General features: G+C 38.2%; 1 protein-coding gene and 1 long non-coding RNA gene across 2 annotated transcripts in view; both read right to left on the reverse strand.

The window, feature by feature from the left end:
- Positions 1–2,839, reverse strand: part of LOC311074633 (adenosine receptor A1) — a 52,030-nt gene extending 49,191 nt beyond the window's left edge. Inside the window, exon 1 of the mRNA XM_084101358.1 lies at positions 2,029–2,839. Coding sequence (XP_083957484.1) covers positions 2,029–2,357 — 329 coding nt within the window. The 5' untranslated portion in view covers positions 2,358–2,839. The remainder of the gene's footprint in view (positions 1–2,028) is intronic.
- Positions 2,840–4,403: 1,564 nt separating this feature from the next.
- The window catches only part of LOC311074915, a 66,843-nt gene continuing 45,988 nt past the window's right edge, over positions 4,404–25,258 (reverse strand). The window contains exon 10 of the long non-coding RNA XR_014604390.1: positions 4,404–4,774. This is a non-coding gene — a long non-coding RNA (uncharacterized lncRNA). The remainder of the gene's footprint in view (positions 4,775–25,258) is intronic.

Below are 25,258 nucleotides of genomic sequence, written 5' to 3' on the forward strand. Positions count from 1 at the left end.
AAGATTTCTGAGGCAGTACAAACCCAACAAGAGAAGTACATTCAAAATCACTTTTGGAACATTAAGTGCTGTTTATCTGGAGCAAATATCTGAAATCCCTGTGATTAATAGCATGGAAATCAAAATTTAAAAGCGATGATCCACTACACAAACTATATTGGGAAGGATTACGTTTTGATTTAGTTACAATCCCTTCTTTGTGAAGAGCGGAACGTCTTTTCAGACAACACAATTGAGGCAAGTGAAGCATGCCAACCACTAAGCTGGCAAATTGGCATGAGTTGCTTGTTTGACTGTGCACTTGTCTAGTGTAATTACCCTCACAAAAACTCAGACTTGAATGTAATAATCCTATTTAATCATTAAAATAAAGGAAGAGGATGTAATTTTAGCTGTTCTACTTGGACATCAGAAGAAATGCTGCATAATGGCCGTTATACCTAATTGTTTTGACTCATAATATTTAAACTCAGTAACTCCAACTTCAAATTAAATGTAAGGAGGCAATGTCAGGACAGGAAATTAAAAACTCTGAGATTCGTGGTTTGAAGGTTACTTTGAAAGTGGATTCCATAACACAGCAATAAAATCAGGCAGTGCAAGGCAAACACACCCAGGTCAAACATCATCCCATGGTCTGAAAGTTTATCAGTTCCAGCAAAGATACTACAACTCTATATTTTTTCATTTTTTTACATTTTCATGTGATGTTCAAAACATCAACCAAATGCATGTCCTGATGCCTGAGCCTCAACCAAATGCATTTCAATGTCTTTGACATTTGTATTATGACAAATAAATAAACTTGAAACTTGAACAATTATGTGTACATATTAATCAGAGTAATATGCTTGTTTGTTTTCTGTTTTGAGAAAAACAATAAAGTTTAACTTTTGTTGTTTCAACACACATGACTTTCTTTCTTCCATGGAATACAAAAGAGACATTTTGAAGAATGTACTTTCCATGTGATGGCAATGAATTGTGACTGAAAATGTCAGGCCTAAAAGATTATACCAAAAAGCATCATAAAAGTGGTAATTACAACTTTTGTAATTTTTATGCTATATTTCAAAGTTTTATGAGGTCATAAGTTTTTCCACATAGGCCTACTCACCACAACTTCTCATTGGTGTGTTCATAAGAGTTTATGAGTGAAACAATTTGTGGTTTGTTAACAAAAGATTTGCTGAATTTGGAATCATATACTCTTACTGCTTCTGCCATATAGAGTTATGGTTAGAGTAGCACGCATTTTCAAATTTGGATCTTTCAAATTATTCGGTTGATCCAATCCGCAAAACCCAGGGTTTTCAGCAGGTTTTCTGAAGGTAAATTTAAGATTTTTTTTATGACAACATAAAGAACATTTAAGTAAAACAACTGAAGAAAACACAACATGTCAGCATGTTCTCTAAATGTAATGTCTAGGGGAAAACGCAATGAGTTGTATTTGCAACACTTCAGAGTTTGAAAATACAACTTCCAACAGATATCTTTTTACAAAGAAGTAGCTTGAATATGAGATGCTCTCGTTCACTAGAATGTGGAAATATCTTTTACTGTAGCCTACCCTCTGATCGCACTGCAAAAAAACACTGCACTGTTCTTTCTGTAGTCTTCCAGTGAAAATGACGGGAGTTTATGATTAAAACAAGAACAAATATCTGCCAATAGGGCTCAGAAAAAGAAAATAATAATTGATAAGGAAATTTTCATAACTCATTGACAGATATTTATTTTTGATTTAAGGATGTTTAGATATTTATTTTGTATTGTAAAACTGAACAAAAATGCAGAGGAATATATTCAAATTTTTGCAATGCAACTAATTAAATTGCAACAATTAATGCCATGACTTAATAAATTAAGATGTTCTGCTCTGATATTAAGACCTTTCTAAGACCTTAAGTTGTGTAAGGGCGAATTAAGACTTTTTAAGACCCACGGAACCCCTGAAAAATAAAACATAACTGCAAATGTGAAATAATTTCCCGTGAAATTTATAAGCAACAAAAATCTTATTACCTCATTGGTATCTTGACCCTCAGATAGCGGTCAATAGCAATAGCCAGGAGAGCAAGGATTGAACTTTGCGTTAGTACCAGTACAGTACAGGCAACGAGCAGGCAGCTGTAAAAATGAGTCTTCAGTCCGATGCTTATGGTTATAGCCAGGGGAATGACAAGAGCCCCGATCGCAATGTCCGCTAGAGCCAGGCTGACGATGAAGTAAATAGTTGTGTCTCGTAGAGATCGGTTGATCCTCACAGCCCAGACCACCATCACATTCCCAATGAAAGAGGAAAGGGCAATGAACACCTCCATCCCAATGTACAGACCCAGGACATCAGGCATCCTTGCTAGGAATACAAGTGCTTCTGTTGAAGAGGATAAAAGATTCCCCAGATTTTTTTTAAATTAAAAGACTCCCGGTAAATCAAACGAGTATAAGCGGACGTTTTTATGACTACATATCGTTGGCAAAATTACATGGCACAGGATGAAAACAGACGTTGTGTTTCCTCTCCGAAATGCGTCCGCGGCATCATGATCACCATCATGTCCGGGTGTGTAGTCCAGTTCCACAGTGAAACAGCATGAGTCACTTCAGACCCTCCAAGAGCACATTCCCCGCGCATTACATTCAGTCACACTTCATCAGAAGCGATCTACGCGTGACAAGTCAAACAAGGCAGCTTCCATATGGTTTAAAATTAAGCAGATAAATATGCATACCGATGTCGAAAAGTCCTGTGAGGTCTGACGGTCACCTTAACTTTGAAACTGTGTAATATTCGTACATTGGCTCCACAGAAGGGCTCCTCATGCACGCGACCGATACAAGTTTCACCAATCAGATACTATGGGGGCGCAGAAGACTTGGGCAACACCACAAGATTAACTTAATGAGTTGCAGAGCAGACTTCACTCAAGTTGATATTCACATCTTTTAGCTATATTTTAATTAAGTTGCTTCTCAGATTGTCCTAAATAGGATGCTAGATGCTAAATGTATACCCAGATAGCAAGCAATCATTAAAACAATGTTGAGTCAATGTTGGTCCAATGTTAAATGCATTGAATTAATATGACAGTGATGTTGGTTCAATATCACTTTTGCACCCACAATTAATGTTGAAACAATGGTGAGATCACAAAAAATAATCAATGATAATGTCATTGAATCAAGGTTACGAAGTGATGTTGGTTCAATATCACTTTTGCACCTGCAATTAATGTTGAAACAATAGTAAAATTTCAACAAAAAAGTATTATTGGATCCTCCTGAAACCACACAGTCTGTCACAATTGTTAGTGATGCATTTTAAGAACCAGTTGCTTTTAGATCTTTCACTTTGTCTGCCAGACAAAGTGACCTTGCATATTTCCACTCTAGGATGATGATGAAGAGACCACATCTGCTGTGACTGAATTAGAAAGTGCTGGGAGACCCACAGAGGTATGATGCATATACTGGACAATGCATAGCTTTGACTAAATAATCATAAGTACTAATATGGTATACCTACATTGTACCAAGTCACTTGAGTTGTTGTGGGAGGTAGCAAAGTCTGGAATACCATCGACCACAGGGCGACCTTTATTAAGTGAAAGAGCCAACTCCTCAGATGGGGTGAGAGGAGGTGGAGGTGGAGGTGGACCCCCGCCAGTTAGACGGGCCTCAGCCTTCTTTCTATTAGCTATATAGGAAGAATACTGTAAATACTTTTATAGGAAGAATACTGTAAAAGTAACTTAAGACATTGATCTTACAACAGTTAAAATTAAATTAACAATTTATTAAAATAAAATAAAATATTACCTATTTGGAGAATGTTTTTGTGTTTCATTTTGACTTGGGAAAGAGTTATTTTGGCTTCAGAAGGATTACACCTTATAAAACAAGAGGCCTAAATATTTCTTGTCAATATACATAGCACTGTATTCTTAATAAACTGATGTAGAGAAAAGTAAATGCTTGTCGAGTTATGCCACATGCTCAAAAAGACAATTGTTCAACTTTGCAAATTAACAAAAGAAAGGCAAGCATATTTAAAATGTAATAAAAAAAAAAACGTACGCATTTACTCTGTCAGTTATTTTTTGCCAAGCCAATTGTCTTTCCCTCGCATATGCAGCTGTATTGCTTTTTTTCATTATAATGGGCTTGAACTCCTCATAAGCCAACATTAAAACTTCTAACTCTGCTTCGGAGAAGTACGCGGCACGTAACTTTTCACCCTTAGTTTCCATGGTGACTCCTGAATTCAGCGTTCCATTGAAAATGCCTTTATATGTTCGCCGTGCGCACGCATTAACTCGAGGTTATTAGCAGTAGGTTGATTAAACTAACTCGACACAGGTGTTTTGGAACCGACATACCCCGAGTAAGCAGGTTTTGGGTTAATCAACCCAGAGTTCAGGGTTAATCTGATGGTAAGTTAACCCAGCTTTCTGGAATACACCCCAGATATCAAAATAATGACAACAAATTCCTGACCATTTCAAAGTTTGAGGATAACCTTTTAAAATATAAATAACACCTTTCCAGCAATTGAGTCAATTTATTTTATTAAACAGTTTAACACAATTAATGACAAAAATATATAGTAAAAAAAAATAAAAATAATAATAAATAAAAAAAATAAAGGACAACAGCATTACAATCTTTAAAAATAAAATTAGTTTCATAAGTCCGATGTCCTTATAACTACAAGTGGTCCAACTGTTAAAACTTGCATCAGACTACTGCCTGTTTTCCTTTGGGTTCTCTGAAATCAGAAAAAGAAAGATATTACTTAAGAGCATGTCAATTCAGTTGTCATTCATAGTCACATTATGTTTGGTAGCTATGAGCAGTGTTGTGCAAGTTACTTCCAAACTGTAATACATTATACATTACTTGTTACTGTTATTAAAAAGTAATTCTTTACCTTACAATATTACTGTTTCAGAATTGTAATGCGTCTGTTTATACATCCATAGGCTACTCCCTTAATAAAGGAGTCCAGACATTAGAAAAATATACACACATGCATTTTATATTTAATATGAGGGAAATAGCGTGACACAAAAAATCTTTAACTTTTAGGTAGGTTATAGCAAAATATTTTTTAGTAATTCTGTGAATTACACTAAGCAAACCAAAAGTAGGCCTAATACTACCCACCGTATGAAGAAGGGTTGGCTCTCCACAGAACATAATATATTCATTTTATTTTATTTTATTTTATTTTATTTTATTTTTCGTGTTCGCATTTATGAGGAAAAAACGATGTTACGGTCGTGTCAGTTCTCCGTAACGGACGCGACCGCTCTGAAAGCGGCACTAAAGACTGCTTAAGCTCTCACAGAGACCTCAAACAGAAAGCACAAAGCCTTTCTTTAAAGTGAATTTCGTTTTGTATTAATTGTATCTTAATTTTAATCAATGATTCATCTACCAATTGCCTGGATTTAATAAGTAAGAAGTAAATATAAGTAGACAAGAGATAACCAGGACACGGAGGCGCGGGCGTCTCATAAATGAACCGAAACTCAGCGTCTACTTGCCTCACTCACAGTCAGACATGTCTACTTTTAAACAGAACAATTCAAAACTAAAGAAAACGGACTGCTCTCTGGTTAGAAAGAAAACACAGAAGAGCAAACAGAGCAATGCGCATACGTCCATCCCACGAATGTACAGTCTTCTTCTACCATATTCTCCCATTAACTGCTTTTCCACTGGCCAGCGCGAACACAGAGACCGAAATCATGATCGCGGCACTCCTGTAAAACCTGCCCTAAACACGCTTTTACTGCAGTATGTCACAAAATACAAAGGTACACCAGCAAGAGGGAGATGAATGAAATAAATCGCCTTACAAATATATCAGAAGCTGTCATTTAGTCATTATTTACAAACTTGGACACCACACGCACGCGGCCAAAGAGTATAGAAGTAACAAGAGGCGAAACTCCGTTGCAGTTTTGACAACAGCCACTAGGTGGCGCTTCGGTAGCGCGGCCGCCATTTTGGACTGAACCAACGGCTTTACCGTTAGCACAACTACTGTACAGCATTAACATTATGTCTGGAAATAATTGGAAACAAAGAAAACAGTGTTCTGCCATCAACTGCAACAACTACCAGTGTACAAACAATCAACTAGCATTTCATAGATTCCCCAAAGATCCAGAGAGGTAAAGTAGAAAAGGTTTTTATTAACTTTAAAGTGATCTAACGTCAACGATAACAGGTGCTGTAACGTTAATGTAAGCTATCCCATAACCGCAGTAACAGTTTGCTAATGTTATGTATTTGGTCGAAATTGTCAAGACTCGAAATGGGCTTTTTAAATCGCATACTTTCAGAGATATGAACCTAACCTGGCAAATGACCGCTTTATTAATTCATTGTTATCACTAAATTAACCCTTTAACTAGTGTCACCTTTTTTTCGCATAAACATGAAAATCACTATCCAAACTTAAATGGTTGTAATTCAAGAATGCTTTGGAATTTAGACCTATGGTTGGTCTTGTTTTAATTTGTCAGATTATTGTTGAAGTGAAATAAATTATGAAAGTGAAACAGAAAAAAGTTATGCAAGTTTGAGTTTATTAAAATGTACAAATTTAAAATATAATTATTTATATTTTATATAAATATATATATTACAAAATATATTTTACTCTAGAACTGCAAGAAAATGAAAGCAAAAAATCTGAACAAATTGTGTTCCACATTTTAGGTTGATATGTTGATATCTCGCTCCCTCACCCTTTCTGCCGTGTGCTCTAACGTTACACGGTTTGGAGCTGCGCGCTCTTGCTCGCTCGCTTTAGATTCCGGGTGATTTTAGCTAATTTGTGGGCATCAGGGAGCCGCTATCAATATGCGGGAGACTCCCGGATCTTCCGGGAGACATGGGATATGTCTGCTCTAGAGATATTAAAAACTAGAAACTACTTTTTAGTTAATTTAACCGCTTTTGAATTTGAACCGGTATCGTTCAATTCTATGACAGCTGTGTTGCGTTCAGTCCAAGATGGCGGAGCTGCAGCTCTGCGCATGGGTGAGTTTGTTGCAATGGAACGTTCTATTGAGTTTCGCCTCTTGGTACTTCTATACTCTTTGACGCGGCTATTGACTGACCACGAACAGGTAATAACTTGAATTTTTCATTCGTTAATGTCTCGCGGTCTGGCTGTATTTTTTTATTTTTTTATTTTTTTTGAACAATTAAATTTTGGGCTAAAAGTGTGTTGTAACGCATGCGTTACTGAACATGTACCGAGTAAAATATTACTGAAAATTGATTAGTAATGCCTTACACTACTGCGTTACAACAAAAAGTAATAAGTTACTGTAATACATTACTTTTGTAACGCATTACTCCCAACACTGGCTATGAGTGAACCTGATGTTCAACAGAGAATTGAACAATATAAGAATGACTGGTCCCACATATATTAGGTTTATTTAAATACTATACTTGCGTGAAAAAGTAGTTATGTTTTGCTTTTTCTGCTATTGAGGTGTGATATGGTTAAGGTTAGGGACAGGTTTGGTGGTATGGATAGGTTTAAGGCTTGGTTAAGGGTCAACAGTGTACGAAGGTCAATTTGATTACTATAAGGGAACACAGTTCAAACTGTTTATATTCACAAGAGAAATATTAAGAAAATAAATTAAGACAGTGTAATACCATTATCAGCAAGTTGAAGTAGAGAATATCCACTGTTAATGCAGCGTCAGATGTTTTTACTTTCACTTTCTATAGTGAATAATTGACTGGGGTTTGAGACTTCTTCCTCTGCATATCTCTAGAGCAAAGTTTGCTCATTGCTTGTGTGATATCCACTGGCTCGCCTTCATGGTTTAAAGTGTAAATATTTCCAATATTGTGCAAAAATGTCCTTTATCAACAATTGCTCGCAAAATGATGGACAGAGATTTAGATTTTGCACACGTAATTTCCCGTGATAAAATCAAGTAAATGAATAAATAAACAATTGCGCTAAATCACAAGACTTTTCAAGATTTTTAAGACCCGGGTCAGAAAAGTTTGAAGGTCTGATGTGGTTGATGTGTCTTGGTGGTTGTACCTTGGAAGCTCTAGGTGGAGATACTGTTTAAATTTTGGCTCAGAAGAAGTTTAAATAGTAGATCAGTATGTTGGCTTTGTCAAGCCAACATAATGAAGAGCACGTAGATCGAACCAATATAAGGAAAAAATACCTAAAACTGTAAAAGATAGGACAGTGCCATCAAAAAACAAACAAACAAAAAAACAATAGAAGGATGAAACTCAAGGCGAAGATAAGGAAGCATCTGATTCTACCTTTGAAATTTCTCAGTCCAATGAAACTACCAAGGTTAAATCTTCAGTTGAGCAGAGCATTTCAGAACAGTGTTCAAAATCAGAGGTGAGTTGTCTTTTAATTCATCTAAAAAAGATGTTGAAAACTAAGTAGGCCCAAACGTTTTGAAGGTGTTGAATTATAGAAGTCTGTAAATGATAGTGAACATGGTACTGATGATTAGTGGTTTGCTTTTCAAGTATAGAATGATGGCGGCGACGGGGACAAGATGGAGGAATGTGATAGACTGACTGCACTCAATTTCAGAAATATCTGAGCAACTATGAATGACGTTTATTCTGTGGAAGAATTAAATAATGTTTTGGATCAAACTAAAGGGAAAAATGTTGATGTTATGAAATACTTCCCTGATGGTAACTCATTTGCTATAGTGAATTCTCAGAGGAGTATTTTTTACGATGTGATTTCAAAACCAAAAAGATTTAGGTTGAAAAAAATTCTGACGGCTCAAAAAGATCAAGTAAAATGTCAAAATGAAAAAAAAAGCACATGGGTGGGGGAACTATGTTTGTTTGTTTATTTATTTATTTATTTATTTATTTATTCTCTGTATCTCTCCCCTACAATGCAGATTAGGATCTTTAAATGTTAATGGGTTGAAGGATGGTGGAAAATGAGCTCTACTATTTGATTTCTTAGGCATATATACAATCAGGTAATATTTTTACAAGAAACTCATAGTGACACAAAAAATAATCTGGGTTGAGTTTGTGGTGGGATGGGAAAATTTGTTTAAGTCATGACACAGATGTCAGTTCAGGAGTAGCCATTCTTTTTTCACCTTATCTTAATGTAAATATTTGATCAAAAATAGAATTAGAGAAAGGAATTATTTTGCTGAAATTCATAATCAGTTATTTGTTTTCTTAAATATTTATGCTTCAAATAGAGGGACAGACTATTTTATTCAGAAAGTTGGGAGACATTTAAACCCTAAACTCTAACACAAAGAACCATTTAAGCATATACCGTATGATGTATCTTGTGAATCTATTGTTTATTCCCTTTGGGAATGTTTGGTATCATTTTAAATGTCTCAGTGTTATTGGTAAAATGGTCTTAATTCCATGGCAGTCATTGGTATTATGAGAAAGATTGTAAACTTAGGAGAATTCTGTTCTCCTTTTTGGGTGGTGTCTCTTCAAGATAACTGATAATTCTCTCCTCTCCCCCGAAACCAGGTGTTATCCCCTGGGGTACATGAATACCCTAGTGAAAAAAAAGTATACATTATTGTATTTGAAATATATTCCCCTTTTCAATAGTACGTTGCAATATACTAACAAATATTGTACTATCTTTAAATAAATTAAAAGGATATTAGCATCATGCTTTTATATGTTTTCACAATACAACTTTTAACACACTTTAAAATAATTTTACTTTTGTAACGACTGAGACAATCAGACACATAAGGATGACTTGGATGTGGATGACCTTCAAAGGACCCCCAAGCTTGTGCCAGGCTGCGGCCTTGTCTTTCCATTCACCAAAGATCCTCTGACTCCCACTGGTTCTCTGTCATCAAGACCACATCAGCAAAGATCAACTGGAACCTCAACAAATTGCATCAGTTTAAGAGATTAATTCAAATGGGTGAGACATGGAAGTATCAAACCTAGTCTCATTATTTGATACATTAACCCTCTACTGCACGCTTTATGATAGACCTATAGAAAAAATATTTGACTCTTTTTCTTTTCTTAGAATGGCTTAACTTGAAGTGCTGTAAAAAAAAAAATTGGAAAAAAATATTATTTTCAGGTACTTTATGATATGTTGCCATACGGCAACAGTGGAAATGACTTAGAATAAGTGCAAGTTTACTTAGTTAATATTTTTCCTCAGAAATGTTGTTTGTGTTGATTCAATTTGTGCTATAATAAGCTTTAACACAGTACTTATAAACAACACCTTATACATACTTTCCAACAAATGATTCTTCTAACTGATTATATTTATTCCATTCTTTTTTGCTGAATAATGCTTTATATTCTTTGAATTTCATTACATTTTTCATGAATATTATTAAATAGCAAATTTATACATTTAATAGCAAATATACTGTTCATCATGCATCATTAAACACTGACATAAAACCATTTACATAAAAATATTGCAGTTCATGGAAATTCAACATTACGCAATCTTATGAGAGAAAGACTATAGCCCTATTTGCACGGGATTAGTATTATCTGGGGACCTCTAGTCATTTGTAATAATTGCAGAGGTTGTCTGTGATCTTAATCCCATGCGAATCGGCCATGTCTGTAATTTGTAAAGTAATAATTCCCCAGCAAATGACCTACCATATTTCGAGGTCCTGTGATAATATTAGTCCCGTGCGAATCAGCATCTCTGTGATTTGGGCAGGATTTTGGCAGGGATATTTATTTCCTTTGTGCCTTTTTATCCATATTTCGTGAAAAATGGAGGCTGCGTTGGAGTGTTTTGGGTGCTGGGTCATATCGCTATACACCATATACAATTAGCAGAAAGAGAAAGCTGAAAACCACCAGAAGAGCAAAGACAAAATGAAATATAGCTGCAAGCAGCAATACGGGGCCAAGCCCTTAAACGCACCGCAAGCAGAACAAGTATGGCGCACAGCAAGCACATCAAGCACAGCCAGCACATCATGTACAGCAACACAGCAAGAACTGTAAGCACTGCAGCACAGCAAGCGTTTAAGCACCAACAGCAGTGCGGAGCCGGAATAACAAAACATCAGAAATTAAATGTACATGTAAATGTACATCAAGCACAGCAAGTACTGTAAGCACAGCAGCGCAGCAAGCATTTAAGCACCAACAGCAGTGCGGAGCCAGAAGAACAAAAAAGATCAGAAATTGAATATACATGTAAATGTACATCAAGCACAGCAGCGCAGCGAGCATTTAAGCACCAACAGCAGTGCAGAGCCGGAAGGAATTGAAATGACAACTTTATACAAAATTTTAAAGTTTCCCCACACAGGACTCGAACCCACGACCGGAATGGTTCGAGATTCATGACACGTGGTTTAGCAACTTGCGCCACTCAGAGGACAGAATCTGTAGAGGAGAGGCTTCAGAGTAAGATTAAGCACAAAAAAATCATGTTAACCAGATTAGCATGCTAAGATAGCTTAATGCTAATGTACAGTGAGGAAAATAAGTATTTGAACACCCTGCTATTTTGCAAGTTCTCCCACTTGGAAATCATGGAGGGGTCTGAAATTGTCATCGTAGGTTCATGTCCACTGTGACAGACATAATCTAAAAAAAAAAATCCAGAAATCACAATATATGATTTTTTAACTATTTATTTGTATGATACAGCTGCAAATAAGTATTTGAACACCTGTCTATCAGCTAGAATTCTGACCCTCAAAGACCTGTTAGTCTGCCTTTAAAATGTCCACCTCCACTCCATTTATTATCCTAAATTAGATGCACCTGTTTGAGGTCGTTAGCTGCATAAAGACTCCTGTCCACCCCATACAATCAGTAAGAATCCAACTACTAACATGGCCAAGACCAAAGAGCTGTCCAAAGACACTAGAGACAAAATTGTACACCTCCACAAGGCTGGAAAGGGCTACGGGGAAATTGCCAAGCAGCTTGGTGAAAAAAGGTCCACTGTCAGAGCAATCATTAGAAAATGGAAGAAGCTAAACATGACTGTCAATCTCCCTCGGACTGGGGCTCCATGCAAGATCTCACCTCGTGGGGTCTCAATGATCCTAAGAAAGGTGAGAAATCAGCCCAGAACTACACGGGAGGAGCTGGTCAATGACCTGAAAAGAGCTGGGACCACCGTTTCCAAGGTTACTGTTGGTAATACACTAAGACGTCATGGTTTGAAATCATGCATGGCACGGAAGGTTCCCCTGCTTAAATCAGCACATGTCAAGGCCCGTCTTAAGTTTGCCAATGACCATTTGGATGATCCAGAGGAGTCATGGGAGATGTGGTCAGATGAGACCAAAACAGAACTTTTTGGTCATAATTCCACTAAACGTGTTTGGAGGAAGAAGAATGATGAGTACCATCCCAAGAACACCATCCCTACTGTGAAGCATGGGGGTGGTAGCATCATGCTTTGGGGGTGTTTTTCTGCACATGGGACAGGGCGACTGCACTGTATTAAGGAGAGGATGTATTGCGAGGGCCATGTATTGCGAGATTTTGGGGAACAACCTCCTTCCCTCAGTTAGAGCATTGAAGATGGGTCGAGGCTGGGTCTTCCAACATGACAATGACCCGAAGCACACAGCCAGGATAACCAAGGAGTGGCTCTGTAAGAAGCATATCAAGGTTCTGGCGTGGCCTAGCCAGTCTCCAGACCTAAACCAAATAGAGAATTTTTGGAGGGAGCTCAAACTCCGTGTTTCTCAGCGACAGCCCAGAAACCTGACTGATCTAGAGAAGATCTGTGTGGAGGAGTGGGCCAAAATCCCTCCTGCAGTGTGTGCAAACCTGGTGAAAAACTACAGGAAACAGGACCTCTGTAATTGCAAACAAAGGCTACTGTACCAAATATTAACATTGATTTTCTCAGGTGTTCAAATACTTATATGCAGCTGTATCATACAAATAAATAGTTAAAAAATCATACATTGTGATTTCTGTATTTTTTTTTTTAGATTATGTCTCTCACAGTGGACATGCACCTACGATGACAATTTCAGACCCCTCCATGATTTCTAAGTGGGAGAACTTGCAAAATAGCAGGGTGTTCAAATACTTATTTTCCTCACTGTAGATTATGGTTAACCTGATAGCTGAAGAGCCACATTAGAAAGAATGGCATTTGGTTAGCATGCTAACCAATGATTATGCTAAGCTAACTAACATAAGGCAACAAACACAAGCTAGGTCAACTTTGGAGACAAATATCTCGAGAACGGTAGCGAATATCAAAAATCTGTTCACTCACTTCTGTGTGGCTCAGTCCAAAGCACATCATCAAATTTTGGGCAAAATTAAGCAAAATTTGAAGGAGTAGCAGCGAAAAAACTGTTTTTCATTTGCTCCAATATGGCGGACAGTCACATTGTTGGAAATTGACAAATGAGACATCGCCGGAATCTGCAGGTCCCACTTTATATTAAGTGGCGTTAAGTACTATGTACTTACATCAAAAAATAAGTACAATGTACTTATTGTGTTCATGTTGTATTGTAAAACACTTTTGCTGCTATTGAGGTGTGATACGGGTAAGGTTAGGGACAGGTGAGGTGGATTGGGTAGGGTTAAGGTGTAAGGGGTGGGTCAACTGTGTAATTACAAATGTAATTACATACATTAATTACAGCTGTAATTACATGCAGGAATTTTTAAAATGTAAGTACAATGTAAAAACATGTAGTTACACAATAAGTACATTGTATCAAATTATTAATTTCAATGTAAGTACATGTAACTACATAGTACTTAAAGCCACTTAATATAAAGTGGGACCAATCTGCATAAGCCACGGAATATAATGACATAAAGCAATCAAAATTTGAACAATGTTTTCAAAAGTTATAAGCGTTTTTGCAAAAGACCTTATATCTCTGGAACACTAGGTGGCGCTGTGTTCAAAGTTCTCAGGTACCTTCAGGACTTGCTAATGATGATCCATACTAAATTGTGTGCTGATATGTCAAATAGTTTAAAAGATATTGCAATTTATGACAAAATTCAAAATGGCGAACACATGGTTCATCCAATCTCGGATAATTCAGTATCCACGGATCCGGCATGACACAAGGAATCCATAGATACCACATTTATGATTTTCATGCTTCCATAATTTTCAACCTCAGATCATGCTTCCGATGAAGTGTACCAATTTTCATTTCGATTGATCAAACTTTGGCCGAGATACAGCCTCTTAGCCAATTTTGGGTCGACCTCGTTAACTTTGCGACATCATAACTTTTTTTTTCCAGTATAAAAAAAATTCTGTTCACTCACTTCTGTGCGGCTCAGTCCGAAGATCATTTGAGCACATGTTTGGACAAAATTGGACAAAATTTGAAGGAGGAGTAGCGAAAAAACTGAATGCTGTACTTTTCAAAATGGCTACTACTGTAATGGGCGGAGTCTTAATGTACGATATTGATTGTGATCAGCATGATGAGTGGAATCAGGTGTACTAAGTTTCATGTCTCTAGATCAAAAGGTTCAAAAGTTATAACCATTTTAATGTTGAATTTTTGAACTGGTGGTGGCGCTATAGAGTTGGTCCTAGAGGGTCAAAAATTGGTCCAATTACTATTCATTAGCATCACTAGAAGTGTGCCAAATTTCATCATTTTCCTATGTACGGTTCATAGGGCTGCCATAGACTTCCACTGGCGGAAGAAGAATAATAATAATAAATATAGCTGCAAGCAGCAATACGGGGCCAAGCCGCTGTAGCACAGTAGGGCTGTAGCGCAATGCGGAGCCAGAAGAGCAAAAACAGCAGAAACAGAATGTACATGAAGAACAGATGGGTTCAGAGGTACAGATAGGATGAAATCAAAATGAACAGAAGTTCTGATGAGAACGAACACAGAATGTAGAAGAAAAAAAAAACACTTATTTCTAATCCCAGTGTTAGAAACATTAGTACAGCTCTTACCCAGATAATAAAGGAGTTCAAATGACAATTTTATACACAATTTCAAAGTCGCCCCACACTGGTCTCGAACCCACGACCAGAATGGTTTGGGATTCATGACGCATGGTTGAACAGATTGCGCCACCCAGAGGACATGTTTTACAAAGCTGCAGAGGAGAGGTTTCAGTGTAAGAATAAGCAGACAAAATACATGTTAACGAGATTAGCATGTTAAGCTAGCTTAATGCTAATGTAGCTTATGGTTATCCTGATAGCTGAAGAGCCACATTAGAAAGAATGGCATCTGGTTAGCATGCTAACCAATTATTATGCTAAGTTAACTAGCATAAGGCAAAAAATGCAGGCTAGGTCAACTTTGAAGATGAATATCTCGGGAACGGTAGCGAAAATCAGAAATCTGTTCACTCACTTCTGTGCGGCTTGGTCCAAAGAACATTTGATCAAATTTTGGGCAAAATTGAGCAAAATCTGAAGGAGGAGTAGCGAAAAAACTGTTTTTCATTTGCTCCAATATGGCGGACAGTCACATTGTTGGAAAATGACAAATGAGATGTCGGCGGAATCGGCATAAGCCAAAGAACGTAGTGACGTACAGAAATCAAAATTTGAACAATGTTTTCAAGAGTTATAAGCGTTTTTGCAAAATACCTTATATCTCTGGAACACTAGGTGGCGCTGTGCTCAATCTTCTCATGGACCTTCAGGACATTGTGTCGATGATCCATGCTAAATTTTGTGAAGATATGTCAAATAGTTTAAAAGTTATTGCAAATTATGACAAAATTCAAAATGGCGGACACGTGGTTCATCCGATCTTGGATAATTCGGTATCCACGGATTCGGCATGATGCAAGGAATCCATAGATACCACATTTATGATTTTCTGACAAACTGTTTAAAAGTTATTGGCCAAAATAGCAATTTTCCAGATCTCATGACCCGTAGGTGGCGCTGTTCCCAACTTTGGCATGGAACCTCAGATCATGCTTCTGATGAAGTGTTCCAATTTTCGTTTCGATTGATCAAAGTTTGGCCGAGATACAGCCTCTTAGCCGATTTTGGGTGGACCTTGTTAAGTTTGCGACATCATAACTTTAGAACAAAGATGAATAAAAAAATTCTGTTCACTCACTTCTGTGCGGCTCAGTCCAAAGATCATTTGAGCACATGTTAGGACAATATTAGACCAATTTTGAAGGAGGAGTAGCGAAAAAACGGAATACTGTACTTTTCAAAATGGCTACTACTGTAATGGGCGGAGTCTTAATGTATGATATTGTTTGTGATCAGCATGATGAGAGCAATCAGGTGTACTAAGTTTAATTTTTCTAGATCAAAGGGTTCAAAAGTTATAACCATTTCAATGTTGAATTTTTGAACTGCTGGTGGCGCTATAGAGTTGGTCCTAGAGACTCAAAAATTGCGGCAATTACTTTTCATTACCATCACTACAAGTGTGCCAAATTTCATCATTTTCCTATGTACGGTTCATAGGGCTGCCATAGACTTCCATTTACGGAATAATAATAATAATAAATATAGCTGCAAGCAGCAATACGGGGCCAAGCCCTGCAAGGCACAGCAAGCAAAAGCCGCTGTAGCGCAATGCGGAGCCAGAAGAGCAAAACATCAAAAAATGTATGTACATGAAGCACAGCAAGTACTGTAAGCACATCAATTACAGAAGCACAGCAAGCATTTAAGCACCAACAGCAGTGCGGAGCCAGAAGAACAAAAATAGCAGAAATTGAATATACATATAAATGTACATCAAGCACAGCAAGTACTGTAAGCACTGCAGTGCAGCAAGCATTAAAGCACCAACAGCAGTGCGGAGCCAGAAGAACAAAAAGAGCAGAAATTAAATATAAATGTCAATGAAGCACAGCGAGCATTTAAGCACCAACAGCAGTGCAGAGCCGCAAGAACAAAAACAGCAGAAATTAAATATACATGTAATGTACATCAAGCACAGCAGCGCAGCAAGCATTTAAGCACCAAAAGCAGTGCAGAGCCGCAAGAACAAAAACAGCAGAAATTAAATATAAATGTACATCAAGCACAGCAGTGCAGCAAGCATTTAAGCACCAACAGCAGTGCAGAGCCGGAAGGAATTTATATGACAACTTTAAAGTCGTCCCACATGGGACTCGAACACACGACCAGAATGGTTTGGGATTCGAGATACATGGTTTAGCAGATTGCGCCACTCAGAGGACGTGAATTTCAAAGCAGCAGGGGAGAGGGTTCAGTGTGAGCATTTAAGCATCAACAGCAGTGCGGAGCCGGAAGAGCAAAACAGAGCTTAATTCTAATGTAGTTTATAGTTAGCCAATGTGTAGCCAGAAAAGCAAAAAGAGCAGAAATAGAATGTACATGAAGAAGAAATAGGTTCAGAAGTACTTATGGATGAAATCAAAACAAGCCGCTTTAGCACAATGCAGAGCAAAAGATTAGAACAATGCTTGAATCAACACAATTTTTATACTAATCCAACCAAGGTTCGAACCCACAACCAGAACAGCTTGGGATTAGTAACACATGGTTTAGCAGACTGCGCTACTCAGAGGACGTACAATCACAAACTGCAGAGGAGAGCTTCAGTGTAAGAATGAGCACACAAAAGCAAGTTAACCAGATTAGCATGCTAAGCTAGCTTAATGCTAATGTAGCTTATGATGTGGTACATCCAATCCTGGCCAAAAAGATATCCTCGGATTCGACATGACGCAAGGAATCGATAGACACCAATTTTATGATTTTGTGACAAAATGTTCACAAGTTACAGCCTCTGAACCAATTATGGGTCGACCTCATTAAGTTTGCGACATCATAACTTTTTTTTTTCCAGTATAGCAAAAAAAAAACGGGGACAGTACTTTTATGCGGCTCAGTCCGAAGATCATTTGAGTACATGTTTGGACAAAATTAGACCAATTTTGAAGGAGGAGTAGCGAAAAAACTGTTTTACATTCGCTCCAATATGGCGGCCAGTCACATTGTTGAAAAATAACATATGAGATATCGTTGAAATCGGCATAAGCCAAGGAATATATTGACATAAAGAAATCAAATTTCAAGCAATGTTAGCAAAAGTTATAAGCATTTTTTCAAAAAACAATGATATCTATGGAACACTAGGTGGCGCTGTGATCAATCTTCTCAGGTACCTTCGGGCCATGCTAATGACGATCCATACCAAATTTGGTGAAGAAATTTCAAATAGTTTAAAAGATATTGCAAATTATGTCAAAATTCAAAATGGCGGACACGTGGTACATCCCATCATAGCAAAATCGATATCCACGGAATCGTCATGATCCAAGGAATCGATAGACACCAAGTTTATAATTTTCTGACAAACCGTTCACAAGTTATTGGCCAAAATATACATTTTCCATATCTCATGACCCATAGGTGGCGCTGTTCCCAACTTTTGCAGGGACCCTCAGATCATGCTTCCGATGAAGCGTACCAATTTTCGTTTCGATTGATCAAAGTTTGGCCAAGATACAGCCACTGAACCAATTTTAGGTCGACCTTGTTAACTTTGCGACTCATAACTTTTGATCAGAGATGAATAAAAAAAATCGGGGACAGTACTTCTATGCGGCTCAGTCCGAAGATCATTTGAGCATATGTTTGGATAAAATTAGACCAATTTTGAAGGAGGAGTAGCAAAAAAACTGCATACTGTACTTTTCAAAATGGCCACTACTGTAATGGGTGGAGTCTTAATGTAAGATATTGGTTCTGATCAGCATGATGAGATGAATCAGGTGTACTAAGTTTAATTTTTCTAGATCAAAGGGTTCAAAAGTTATAACCATTTCAATGTTGAATTTTTGAACTGCTGGTGGCGCTATAGAGTTGGTCCTAGAGACTCAAAAATTGCTACTTTTACTATTCATGGCCATCACTACAAGTGTGCCAAATTTCATCATTTTCCTATGTACGGTTCATAGGGCTGCCATAGACTCCCATTTGCGGAATAATAATAATAATAAATATAGCTGCAAGCAGCAATACGGGGCCAAGCCCTGCAAGGCACAGCAAGCAAAAGCCGCTGTAGCGCAATGCGGAGCCAGAAGAGCAAAACAGCAGAAATAGAATGTACATTAAGAACAGATGGGTTCAGAAGTACAGATAGGATGAAATCAAAATGAACAGAAGTTCTGATGAGAACGAACACAGAATGTAGAAAAAAACACACACTTATTTATAATCCCAGTGTAAGAAACATTAGTACAGCTCTTACCCAGATAATAAAGGAGCTCAAATGACAATTTATACACAATTTCAAAATCGCCCCACACTGGTCTCGAACCCACAACCAGAATGGTTCGGGATTCATGACGCATGGTTGAACAGATTGCACCACCCAGAGGACATGTTTTACAAAGCTGCAGAGGAGAGGTTTCAGTGTAAGAATGAGCACACAAAAGCAAGTTAACCAGATTAGCATGCTAAGCTAGCTTAATGCTAATGTAGCTTATGACGTGGTACATCCAATCCTGGCAAAAAATATATCCTCGGATTCGACATGACACAAGGAATCGATAGACACCAATTTTATGATTTTGTGACAAACTGTTCACAAGTTACAGCCTCTGAACCAATTATGGGTCGACCTCATTAAGTTTGCGACATCATAACTTTTTTTTTTCCAGTATAGCAAAAAAATCGGGGACAGTACTTTTATGCGGCTCAGTCCGAAGATCATTTGAGTACATGTTTGGACAAAATTAGACCAATTTTGAAGGAGGAGTAGCAAAAAAACTGTTTTACATTCGCTCCAATATGGCGGCCAGTCACATTGTTGAAAAATAACATATGAGATATCGTTGAAATCGGCATAAGCCAAGGAATATATTGACATAAAGAAATCAAATTTCAAGCAATGTTAGCAAAAGTTATAAGCGTTTTTTCAAAAAACAATGATATCTCTGGAACACTAGGTGGCGCTGTGATCAGACTTCTCATGTACCTTCGGGCCATGCTAATGACGATCCATACCAAATTTGGTGAAGAAATTTCAAATAGTTTAAAAGATATTGCAAAATATGACAAAATTCAAAATGGCGGACACGTGGTACATCCCATCATGGCAAAATCGATATCCACGGATTCATCATAACCCAAGGAATCGATAGACACCAAATTTATAATTTTCTGACAAACCGTTCACAAGTTATTGGCCAAAATATGCATTTTCCATATCTCATGACCCGTAGGTGGCGCTGTTCCCAACTTTGGCATGGAACCTCAGATCATGCTTCCGATGAAGTGTACCAATTTTTGTTTCGATTGATCAAAGTTTGGCCGAACTATAGCTTCTGAACCAATTTTGGGTCGACCTCGTTAAGTTTGCGACATCATAACTTTTTTTTTTCCAGTATAGCAAAAAAATCGGGGACAGTACTTTTATGCGGCTCGGTTTGAAGATCATTTGAGCATATGTTTGGACAAGATTAGACCAATTTTGAAGGAGGAGTAGCGAAAAAATGGAATACTGTACTTTTCAAAATGGCTACTACTGTAATGGGCGGAGTCTTAATGTATGATATTGTTTGTGATCAGCATGATGAGAGAAATCAGGTGTACTATGTCTCATTTCTGTGGATCAAAGGGTTCAAAAGTTATAACCATTTCAATGTTGAATTTTTGAACTGCTGGTGGCGCTATAGAGTTGGTCCTAGAGATTTAAAAATTTCTACATTTACTATTCATGGCCATCACTACAAGTGTGCCAAATTTCATCATTTTCCTACTTACGGTTCATAGGGCTGCCATAGACTCCCATTTGCGGAATAATAATAATAATAAGAAAACTAACAGATACAATAGGTGCCTCAGCCCCTTCGGGGCTTGGCCCCTAAAAACTAACAGATACAATAGGTGCCTCAGCCCCTTCGGGGCTTGGCCCCTAATAAGAAAACTAACAGATACAATAGGTGCCTCAGCCACTTCGGGGCTTGGCCCCTAATAATAAGAACCGGAACAGATACAATAGGTGCCTCCGCACCTTCGGTGCTTGGCCCCTAATAATAATAAGAACGGGAACAGATACAATAGGTGCCTACGCACCTTCGGTGCTTGGCCCCTAATAATAATAAGAACGGCAACGAAAACAATAGGTGCCTCCGCACCTTCGGTGCTTGGCCCCTAATAAGAAAACTAACAGATACAATAGGTGCCTTGCCCGTTCGGGGCTTGGCCCCTAATAAGAAAACTAACAGATACAATAGGTGCCTTGCCCCTTCGGGGCTTGGCCCCTAATGATTAGATGGAGATGGATGACATGTATAGCAGCATGCGGTAAGTAACATTCTTCTGTTTATATCATACATCTAGAGACTACGACAAGACATTTCCAAGCATTAGCATAATTCAAAGTTAATGTTACAAATAAATCAAGCGTAAAGCTTGAGCTATTAGATTTTAACCTGGTGAAATGTTTTTTTATCCATCTAACCGGACCCTCAACCATACGCAAAAATGTTAAAATATTTTAAATAAAATATTTTAATAATTATAATATTTAAAATATTTTGATATGGTTATTGCTTATTTTGTTAAGTAGTTTTGTTTATTTATTATTGATATACGTATCTAATACATGGCACATTTAAATGATTATAGCCTAACAATTATTATTTAAAAAACAAAAAACAAATATCTCAATCTTGCTAGCCCATGTGTAAACTGTAAAGATACAGTGAAGAATACAGACTACGGTAAAGATATGTAATAAAAATGTGCTATACAAATGCAAGCAATATTGGCAGTTTTGTTTTCTGGTGGTCTTCTTTTATAGTTATGCAGTGTAGTCAGTCAGGGCTGGGTTTAGGTATTAACTTTAGATTACCTGAAAATCAAAATGTCATTCTTAAATTTCTTAATACTTTTGATGTCACTTTTCTCATGCGAATTGTTTTCTGTAGTTTAGGTACTTGAATTTGTAATAAAATGTAGGCCTTCCCCTGATTTTCATTAATTGAATGTCTGTGTTGAATATTAACACTGCAAACTGACAATGTGTACTGACCGCCTTCTCTCTTTTATAGCAAATTCATGGTACAATGAGAGAACACCACGGGAGCGAAGCGAAGCGAGGCGAAGACAATGATTGGTACCTCAACTTCAGAATGCCCAAAGAGGCCTTCAATATCCTTTGTGACCAGCTGCACCCATACATCAACTCCCAAACTACCAACATGTTGGATCCAGTACCTCTAGAGAAGAGGGTAGCGCTTACCATCTACAAGCTTGCCAGTAATGTTGAGTTCCATGATGTTGCCAACCTGTTTGGTATTGGAACCATCACCGCCTGTAACATCTTCTGGGAGGTGTGTGAGGCACTGGGCAAACTCAGGAGGGTTTTTGTGAAGAGGCCAAAAACTGTCCCTGAAGTCCAAGCCATCATCACAGGATTTGAGAGGAAGACGGGATTCCCCATGTGTGCTGGGGCTTTGGATGGCATGCACATCCCAATCATTGCCCCAGCGAGCTATCCCACCGACTATTATAACAGAAAAGGATGGTATAGTGTTCTTCTTCAAGGACTTGTAGACCACACTTACAGCTTCCTTGATTTTGATGTTGGCTGGCCTGGGAAGTGCCACGATGCATGTTTTTGAGTATTCCCGTCTGTGCCGCAAGGATGGATGGTACCTTTTTCCCTCCAGTCCACAGGAACATCTAAGAGGTCGACATACCTGTCCTGATTGTGTCCGATTCTGCCTACAGCTTGACTAGCAACATAATGAAACCATTCCCGGAAGGTACAGCGAGGGGACCCAGGGCAGTCTACAACGCCTCCTTGAGCCGTGCTCATATCCACGTTGAACATGCATTTGGTTGCCTCAAGTGCCGTTGGAGATGCATTATGAAAAGAAATGACTGTCAAACCCAAAATGTGAAGTATGTTGTGTCTGCTTGTGTAGTGTTGCACAACTTCTGTGAAATGCAGAAATTTGCTTACCGGGAACCCCAGGAAGATGAGTTGGATCAGCCAGAGGCAGGACTAGAGCAGCATGATGTACCTGCTCTCTCCTCAGCAGAGCACATCCGGGAGGCCTTAGTAGCTCATATTAATACAAATCAGTAAAGTGCAGAGAAGCTTTGGAAGCTCATACCCAAACTATGCAGTCAAGACGCACGTGAAATTGAAAGTCAAACATTTATTTAAAATGCAGAGCATCATTCATTTCTGAACTTGGCAATTCACATAAGTTTGAACTTTTGTTAAACCTTTTTTTCCCAGTGTTTTGATATAAAATAAACAATTGTTACAAAATGTAATGGGGTATTTAGCCCGTCGTGTAGGGGAAATGGATTATGGCTGCCCTGGAAGTTTGGACAACGAAAGGATCTTGGTCCCCGCTCCCCAAACTTTTTATTCTCGTTACACACTAATGTGTGTTATGTGGTTTCTTACCCTATTGTGTTAGAACACTAAAGATTGACAAGAGTAGGCTTCAGGTATGGTAATGTCACACGGTGGCTTCCTGAAGTGAAACTGCATATGTGAGAACACAGTGTGATATGCTCCTCCCTCCCCAGATCTAATAAGGTAAGTGAGACTCCCCCACTCCCTAGCAGCTCTCAACAAAAAGTTCTCAAGTTCTTTAGTCCACTTGAATGATCACAGTTCACTGCTTATCAGTTCAATCACTGAAAAAATTAGGAAAAATTAGGAAAATACCAGTTCGTAGAACGATGAATTAGAGTGCGTTGTCTGGACGTATGGTGCGTTGAAATAAACTGGTGATCACGTATTTAAGTGTGCAAGTTCAAAAATACACTCAACTTTGTATAAAACGTTCCACAGATAAACTGTCTCAAAAAGGATCAACCTGAAGATGAATCAAACTGAGATGTCACTTGGCAGGGTAACAACAATCTTCATCAGCGAATCAGCGGAAAAGTTATGTCTCAGTCTCATGTGCTTTGACATGCAAAATACAGCAAAAAGACATGACAAGTCTCTTAATGACAAAAATCAAGTGGGGTTTGCACTTTAAACGTACTCACAGCTTCTGTGGTCTTCACAATATGTTACTGCGTCATTCTAACAGCCAACACATACCACCAGAACAAAACCGGAAAAAATATCTTCTTCAATATGAAGCGTGGGTCACTGTTCACACTCTCACTTAGTGCTGTCGTTCTTTATTTGACTCAAGCCTCAATAATCTTCCATTGAAACAACTTTATCGAACAAGCTTCTCGATCACGACACTGCACTCCCTTCTGTGTGTGTCACACACTCATACCATGCACTCTTCTTCGTCTCTGGCCGCTGCTTTCACAGCACACGCAAAAAGCGGACTGCTCGCCAAAATAAGAGTATCCCAAAAATAAGCTCCTTTCAAAATAATATACCCGTTACATTCCCCCCTGCTAAACCCTGCCACTCCATTGACATCTCTGACAGATTCATCTCTGAAACACAAAACAACATGTTAGTAAAACATGACATTATTAATTAACAACTTATTTCATTACCCAAAGTTACAGAAGACTCTGAACTCTTATTTTACAATATAGTCATTTCTATACTTCACAGGTAAGATACCCTTGTTTTGCCTCTGAGAGCGTCTAAGCTCAGGAATACTTTTTCTTTCAGCTTCTGAGACATCAGCATCATCTGAGTCATCTTGTACCCTCAACTCTGATTCAGCTATCACATTCTGATTCTCACCACTGTCACCCTGTCCTACTTCCTGTGACTCCCCTTGACCCACCCTTTGTGCATGGTAAGTGGAGTGTTGTTGAATTTCGGGAAAGCAGACAAAGTCTGACATGTCTGTATCTGTCTCTGTTTTGTCTCTCACACTGTGCTGGCATGTACACGGTGTTGTGGGCGAGGGGAACGAACAGTGCCGAAGCTAATCTCGGTGTACAACCTTTGTAGGACCCCCCTTTTCTGGTTTGATCGTAAACACAGGTATGTCTGCATGGTTTTGCTTTAACACTATGTATGGTGTGTCTTCCCATTTATCCTGAATTTTATTTCTGCCCCTGTGTTTGTGATTACGCAGAAGCACCTGATCTCCAGGCCTCACAAGAGCTCCAGATGACTTGCGGTCATAAATTCTCTTTCTCTTTCTGGAAGCCTCTTGAGATGCTGCATTTGCAACCTCCATAGCCGTCTTCAGTCTTGCATGATGACCCTTCACCCAGTCGTCCAGGTTATCAACCTCATCCTCTTCTAGATCCTTTTCTCCAAGAACATCCATTGGTAAACGTGCATCCCTTCCGAACATTAAATAGAACGGAGAATAA

Source organism: Abramis brama (genome assembly GCF_963993115.1).
Source record: "Abramis brama genome assembly, chromosome: 23".
Taxonomy (NCBI): domain Eukaryota; kingdom Metazoa; phylum Chordata; class Actinopteri; order Cypriniformes; family Leuciscidae; genus Abramis; species Abramis brama.